This window comes from Lolium rigidum, chromosome 1 (genome assembly GCF_022539505.1).
Source record: "Lolium rigidum isolate FL_2022 chromosome 1, APGP_CSIRO_Lrig_0.1, whole genome shotgun sequence".
In the NCBI taxonomy this organism is placed as follows: Eukaryota; Viridiplantae; Streptophyta; class Magnoliopsida; order Poales; family Poaceae; genus Lolium; species Lolium rigidum.
Genome location: NC_061508.1, coordinates 83,058,907 through 83,066,655, shown reverse-complemented (window position 1 = coordinate 83,066,655; position 7,749 = coordinate 83,058,907). Strand labels below are relative to the sequence as shown.

Here is a 7,749-nt window from a genome sequence, read left to right as displayed (position 1 = left end):
GTGGTGCAATGGGCTTGGAGCTTTGTTATTCGATCTTGGTTTCTCATGGCTGACACTGGTAAAATAGTTCACGTCCGTTCCTCTATAAATTGTGAAGCAACTGCACGCCTAGAATTGTGGGCCGCCAAAATTATAGGGATCATAGAGTGGTATTTGAGTCACAATTCCATGCCTTGGTGCCCCTCGTGGAGACGAGGGATGAATATGTTGATGCTCATCTAAATTAACCCGTAGCAACACACGGGCAAGTTTCCTAGTTTGAAAAAAAATCAGACAAACTACTACTATATTTATCTCTACTACTTTAACCAATTTAAGCTACACTAAAAATAGAATTATTCAATAGAGAGTAATTAGAATTATTCAATAGAGAGTAATTAAGCTCGCTTCATTTTATGTGTTTTTGTTGACTAAAAGCTAAAATGTAGATTAATCTAGAACAAAAAAAAGTCTAGAATATTGATTAAATGAAAATAGAGGGAGTATTCAGTCAACTGAGGTAAGCTACTGCTAACTGAAAACTAAGGCTAACTTGAGGACGACGGTAATATCCTGAAATGGTTCAGTGTGGGCTTTCTAGATCCAGGTTTAATCATGTCATTTTTGCCACCCTTCAGAAAGATAGTTTCAAATAACAGGCTCTGGACGCGAGATCTGAAGCGCTCAGGACTGGACCAGATCTACGCGAGCCAAATGGCCATGTGATTCCTGCTGCAGCGTTTTTTTCCAACCCATGAGAGTAGTAGTAGTTTCAACTTAATTTAAAACAGTAACAGCCAGTTGGCGCGATATCTGAACAGCTCAAGGGCCATGTGGACAAGATCACCAGATGTATCCGGTGGCCAAATGAGCACTTCGTCCAGGGGACATCCCATTATATATGTATCCCATACCCATCCTCTCAAACGGAGATGTAACTGGGCTGAGAGCTTTCGCCATGGACGTGGGGCGTGACTTGCATATGGCGAAGGGAGAAGGCGAGACGAGCTACTCCAAGAACTCGAGGCTTCAGGTTCATACATGCAATCTTCTGAACCAAATACCAGGAATACTTTCAACGTACATATCATTTTTACCCGCAAAAAGAGAAAGGTACATATCATTTTACATCTGCAAGCAACCTCTTTCATGTGTCTAGCTCACCACAAAAGAGTTTGATGTCCTTTTTCCCCGATAAAGGGCAGTTCATTAATTAAAAAATTATGCGTTACACATAGCGTCTGCATAACTAGGATACACACGGTTGCTCAAATCCAGTCAAACAAAATAAAGTAAAAAAGAGACGCAATACAACTAATCCACCACATAGGCGGCTAAGTCGATGGAGGGTGTGAATCGCAAGATTATGTTGCATCCATGCATCTTGGATGAAAAAAATCGTTGTTGTGTGAGTCCTCCAACCGTGTAGCTACCTCTATAAATAAATCGCGATTATCCATAAGTTGTAGACGGCCAATAACGCGCAAAGATGTGCACCAGTATATAACCTGCATGGGACCAATTTTTTATTTGTTAAAAACCTTGTAATTTTTATAAAGTCATAGCGTCCAAATAACGGGAGCGCTCCCACCCTAATAAGTATTATGAACCTATGATCCACACCGGTTTAGCCTTTTGTCAAATATATTAGCAATGTTATGTTGTGGGTATAAGATATAACCTATTTAAATGACCGACCATATAGATCAAGCAAATTTGCGCTGAAAGAAGAAATGTTTAGTAGTCTCGTCATGATGACACACTTTGTACTTCCGCGTCAATTACGTTTTACAAGGTTTTCTTTAGTGGGTATCACTCCCCTACGAAGATACCATGCAAAAATCTTAGATTTTAGCGGAATCTTCGTTTTTCAAATTTTCTTTTGTTATTGTCAATTGGCACCTCTGGCTGAATTAACTCCCTATACATGAAATCCACAGATAATTACCACTATCCTGTAGATTTCATCGAAATTCATTAGTCCCTTGCATTATTTTGGATCAAAACCAAACGTTGCAGCAATGCATTCCATGATGCAAGCCTCAGACCAACTAGATCTCTTATGAACGTTACATTTGGTGGGAAGGACTCCAACACCTTACCAATTGTATCGTTTTGTGATAAACAATGTTGTACAGAGCTAGATATTATTCTTAGAGTGTACCGTTACCCATCGACTTTTCTTCCCAGAACCTAATTCATGAGCCGTCCTTAATTATAAATGAGCCATATGGGGAAAAGTATTTCTCCGTTGCCATTAGGCCATCCCAAAAATGTGAGTCCCTAGGTTTGCAATAGACTCAGGATAGCTCGCGTGCCAATGTATTTTCATTTTAGAAGAATTTCCACACCTGATCGCCAGTAATAATATACTCCTAAAAGTCCATTTACCTAGAAGATCTATCTTCTTGACCTCAAGACCATGAATATCATGTCCTACTTAATCTTTAGGGAGGCAGACTACATTCTATTTAGTCTTCCAATATTTATTTTTCTTACTATTGCTTGCCAATAGAATCTTGATCGGAAATCATCCAATTGGTGCAAAACTCGTAGATGAAAGAAATAAATCATATACAACACCATATTACTTAGTATTGAATTAATGAGAACTAATCTTCCTCCAAAAGATATTAATTTTTCTTTTCGGCTACTTAATTATTTTTGGAACCTCTCCTCGACATGTTTCCATTCAGCATTTGCGAGTCTATGATAATGTATCGAGATGCCTAAATAGCTAATGGGAAACCGGCTTTGCGCACAGCCAAAAAGTTATGCATAAAGGATGGCATCGTTTTCTGCCTCGAGGAGAAACAATTCCCTTTTGACGAAATTTCCTGAAAGTTGTTGGAACGCTAGTAATATTAATTTCAAATTTCTCGCTTTGTTAAAATCATGTTTCATAAAGATAAATGTACCCTCAGCGTATTGATGGATAGATGGTCCACCATCCACAAGGTGTGAGCTACTCTTTTAATTTGTACAAATTTTTGTGTGCACTCTATTAGTATAGCTAACATTGATTTTGATAGTTGCACTACTGTCGAAAAAATGGATTAGAGCGCAACACTCATCAGAAAAAGTTTCATTCTAAGACTTTATTGGAGGAAAGACCACTTAACTTTATCATATGCTTTTTCAAAGTCAATATTTAATATTAACCCATTCATCTTTATTCTACGTAGTTCGTGAACTGTTCCATGCAAAGTTACTATGCCATCTAGGATATTTTTGTTCTTGCATAAATCAGTCTGAGTGGGACGAACAAAATGGTCTGCCACCTAAGTAAGCTAAATAGTTATGATTTTCGTGAAAATCTTTGAGATACGCCTATATTGTTGGATCATTTATTCCTCATTAAGCTTTCGCAACAAATTTATCTCACTAAAATTCAAAATAAGTCTAACTCTCAAGCATGAAGAACACCGAACATTTTAGTGGGTCCGACTTAATAATCTCCTAGATAGAACCCGCTAGGAAACCATCCAAATCTTGGGGCCTTCTTGTGTTCCATTTAGAAAACTGCTTTCTTCACTTCTTACTTTGTATAAGGTGCAACAAGATGGACATTTACCTCATCAGATACTTGGAAAATATCATCTCTTCGGGACTCCTCCATCGATAAGTTGCCTTCTTTTGGTTTGCCAAAGATTTTATAGTAATTTGTTATGTATGATTTCAGTTGTTCATGTCCTTCGATCGTACCCTCCTTTGTATAAGAGAGTGAATAAGTTTTTTTTGACATCTACCATTTGCGACACTATAAGAGTATCTTTTATTCGAATCTCGAAATGTTAGTATTATTTGAGTTCCTCTTCTTGCAGAAGACGAGCAATCTGCACATTGGATTGACTTTTTGGTTCAATATCTTGGATGGGCGGATATCGGATTTCTGAGTTTGCTGTCCTTTATCGGGAAAAATAAACTTTTTTTGAACCTAAAATAAACTTTATTATCATTTGACAACAGTCCCCTTTGCCTTTTATGATAGCGGAATGGTATCATCAAGATTAGCCAGTGCTTGACAAAGCTGTGACAGAAGTGTGCGAGGCTCTTCTCGGCCCAACAATGACTGTTTGTGATCTAGGGTGCTCTTCAGGCGAGAACACGCTTATTTTCGCCTCTAATGTGGTTGAAGCCATAGTTTGCAATCGCCACAAGTTTGGATGTAATCCGGCGGAGCTCCAGTTCTTCCATAACGACCTACCAAGCAATGACTTCAACCTTATCTTCCAGTCACTTGAAAAGTTCAAGGAGATGGTTACACTAGCCTGCAAGGGAGAAACACCACCTCCTTTGTATACTGTGGGATTGCCGGGCTCCTTCTACACCCGGCTATTCCCTCGCCAAAGTGTTCACCTCTTTCACTCCGCATACTGCCTCCACTGGCGTTCTCATGTAAGAAAACATGTACACAGGATAGCTTAATTTTGTCGTCGTGTCCAAATAATAATATTGGTGTTATGTCATGCAGTTTCTTTCAGGTTTAGAGGGTGAAGGAGGAGCATACCAAAATGAAGGAAACATTTACATTGCAAAGAATACACCACCATCAACAGTAAAACTGTACAAGGGTCAGTTTCAAAAGGACATGCTGATGTTCCTCAAGCTGCGATATGAAGAGCTAGTGCTTGGCGGTCAAATGGTGCTGTCGTTTCCTGGCAGGGAAAATGAGGATGTGTACGATGGAGATATGAACCATCTTTGGGGATTACTTGCACAATCCATGCAATCTCTCGTTGAAGAGGTACTCTAATACAATTCAATTTAGCTAACAGTATAATAGTTACTTCAGTACAATTCTCTCTATTCCAAAGTTAAAGTAGATACGGTTACTTATGCATATCTCAACAGGGTTGCATTGAGAAGGAAAAGTTGGACTCCTTCAGTCTACCTATTTATGGGCCATCACTAAGTGAAGTCAAGGATGTGGTGGAGCAGACAGAGTTGTACGACATCAAACACATCAAACTGTTTGAACTCAATTGGGATTGCTGTGACGAATCGGAAGGTGATGATGTTCTTGACCACGTTCAGAGTGGCGTGAACGTTGCAAATACCATTAGGGCAGTGTTTGAGCCGATGCTCGCGATCCACTTTGGTGAATCCCTGAGCCTGATTGATGCAATTTTCAAGAAATATGCATATTATGTTGCTGAGCACCTCAAGACGGTGAAGACCAAATTCGCAGTCATTGTGCTTGTCCTGAAAAGAAGATGATGACAGCCATATCTAACTTTTGTCTTACACGGTACCCAAGGATTTAAGAATGTTTCCCCAATTACATTTGAGACAGCCATATCTTTTCTTTTCAGTACACATGTCAGTGTATCTCCAACTATGAATGCCATGGGTACAAGCTCTTTGATGATGATTATAAATAAAACCTTCTATGATCTAAAGATTCAAATACTTGTCTCTTTTCTTTCTACATCGATGTATCCTCTTAGATAAATGGCTTGATGACGGAAAAATACTTAGTAATTGCGCGGAAAATAACCTCCCGGGTCGCTCGTGCGAGAGCGGCTCCGGAGGCCCCCAGATCCCGCGAGCGAGGCGCTCGATCTCCGTCCCTGGCCGCTGCCGTCGCCCTCGCCGGCGGTGGCGGCCACACCTGGCTGCCTAAGGCGGCGGGTGGGGTGGGTGCTCCCAGACGGAACCCATCGCGCGGGGTTCACGTCTCCAGGGCGGCACGGCGGCGGCTCGAGCGACATCGCGGCGGCGCTCGCCGTCGCGGGAGGGAGGCGCGGAGGGGGAGGAAGTGCGGCGCCGCTCGCGGGAGATGGCGGCGCGACCTCAGCCTGGAGGCGGCGGCGATGCTAGCCGTTCTTCTGCTGCAGGCGTGTGGCCAAGATCTGGCGGGGCAACGCGTCGTGCGGCCTGATCCCTAGGCTCTCAGCCGTAAGGGGTCAGCCCGATCCCTCAGTTCGCTGGAAGTCGACCGGCGGCGTGGGGGCTGCTGGTTTCGGCCAGGATAATGGCGGTGGTCCTAGGATTCCAGCTTGCGTCAAGATGTTGATCTTCCAGAGGTGTGTCCCCATCGATTTGGCTAGAGTGACGGGTTCCGGAAGGCTCCGCCGGCGATCTCCCATAGGCACTTCATGTTTGGAGACTGCTGGATCGGGTGGGATTCGGTCGTGCGCACCCGTGTTTTACTCTGGCTGTTTGGTTTCAGAGGGAGCGCTTCGAAGCTCTGCTGGCTGTTAATATTATGGGGCATGTTCTCGTTCCATGGTGCTGGCAGAGAATGTCATGAAGGCCGAGATCTGAGGACTAGCAATGGAGGTTCCAATCTTTGGGGCGATGAGGAATTGGCTTGGTGATTCATGACTTGGAGCAGCGGTATGCAAGTGGGGGTGACTGCACAGGAGAAGACCAAAGTCCTACCTTTCAGGGTGAAAATCCAAGGTCTGGCCTTAATTGGTTGTGCCTGGCAATGACCTTGTTGAAGGCATTGTTTTGAGAGCGAGGACCTTCTTCAGGGTGAAAACCCAGATCTTTTGATCGGGCGTCGACAGCGCTTGTGCACTGTTCCCTTCTTGGAGGCGACGCTTTTGAAGAAGTTGGACTTATGGTGCTGTCATGGTGGTGTTAGTGTTGCTGTTTCGAGGAATTGACCACCGTAGCGGGACTTTTTCTTTTTTGTAATTCTTCTTTTGTTTTTTTGGCTGTGTGCATCCGTAATGTCGCTAGGACATTGCGTTGTTGCAGAGGCTGGGTGTAATTGGTATCTCCGCGATATTAATATATACTCTTTGTCAAAAAAAGATAAATGGCTTGATAGCCCGTCTTTATAAAAAAAAAGTAAGTTTTACTATACTCAATAGCATCACGCGGGTACAATTTAGAGCTTACACTAGTATAGATCAGGCATGGGCGCCGGCGATGACCGGGAGGTGGCTGCGAGCGCCATCGTCACGGGTGCTTCGAGCCATGCACCGGTCCATGCAGAGGTGGACCCGCTGGTCCACGGGCTGGTGCACCGTTCGGGAGACCGAGTCGTGGTCGTCCAACGGCCGGTCGTGGGTGAGGCCTGCGTCACGTTGGGGTCCACGGTGGGCCGGGCTTTGGACGGTTCCGGTTCAAACTTGGCGGCAGGAGGTGGGGTCGGAGCACGAAGCTTCTGCGTAGGTGCATGCGAGATTCCGTTTCCCGTCCTTGCGTGCGAATCGGCGGCAGAGGAGCCCCCTTCCCTCCAAACTGCGACGCTGGATGACATGGCGGCCTCGTTTATGCCCCGGCCGCTGTTGGGCCTAGATGCCTTCGCCGGCCCACCGCCCCCCCCCCCCCCAAGGCTGCTCAAAGTGCTGGCCTGGCAATGCTGTCGGACCGGATGGCCAAGGTGGTGTTGGGCTGGGCGCTCTGGCAGTGTTACAGGGCCAGGAGCTCTTCCTCTCCACTCCTTCTTCGCCGTCTGGTGCTAGGAGTGAGGAGGAGAGCGACGGCGAGGCGCTGGACGACGAGATTGTGGCAGACCCGCCCCCATCTTGGGATGGCGTTGACAACGGCACAGTGGTGCCCCCTAGTGTCGGCCCTTCGTCGGTATGCCGTGTCGCCTCACCACCGTTGGTGTTTCAGAGGGCGCGACAAACACCGGTCCTCAGGGCGCCGGTTCCTTTGGTGTGACCAAGGACGCTGGGGGAGTTCCTCGAAGCTGCAAAGTTGCGCTCAGATGCTCTCCTCCAAACTCCAGTTGTAAGGAGGAGGTTGGTGGAACTAAACTTCCAACCACATCGTAGCTCGCGGATCGCAAAGCAACCGGGTGGGATG

The 7,749-nt window shown here is 45.1% G+C and overlaps 1 protein-coding gene across 1 annotated transcript; it reads left to right on the top strand.

The window, feature by feature from the left end:
* Nucleotides 1-937: 937 nt before the first annotated feature.
* LOC124648305 (anthranilate O-methyltransferase 3-like) lies at nt 938-5,199 on the top strand. Its single transcript, XM_047188094.1, has 4 exons — nt 938-1,078; nt 3,994-4,377; nt 4,454-4,726; nt 4,834-5,199. Exons 1-4 carry the CDS (start codon nt 938-940, stop codon nt 5,197-5,199), a joined length of 1,164 nt encoding a protein of 387 aa, XP_047044050.1.
* The last annotated feature ends 2,550 nt before the right edge of the window (nt 5,200-7,749 follow it).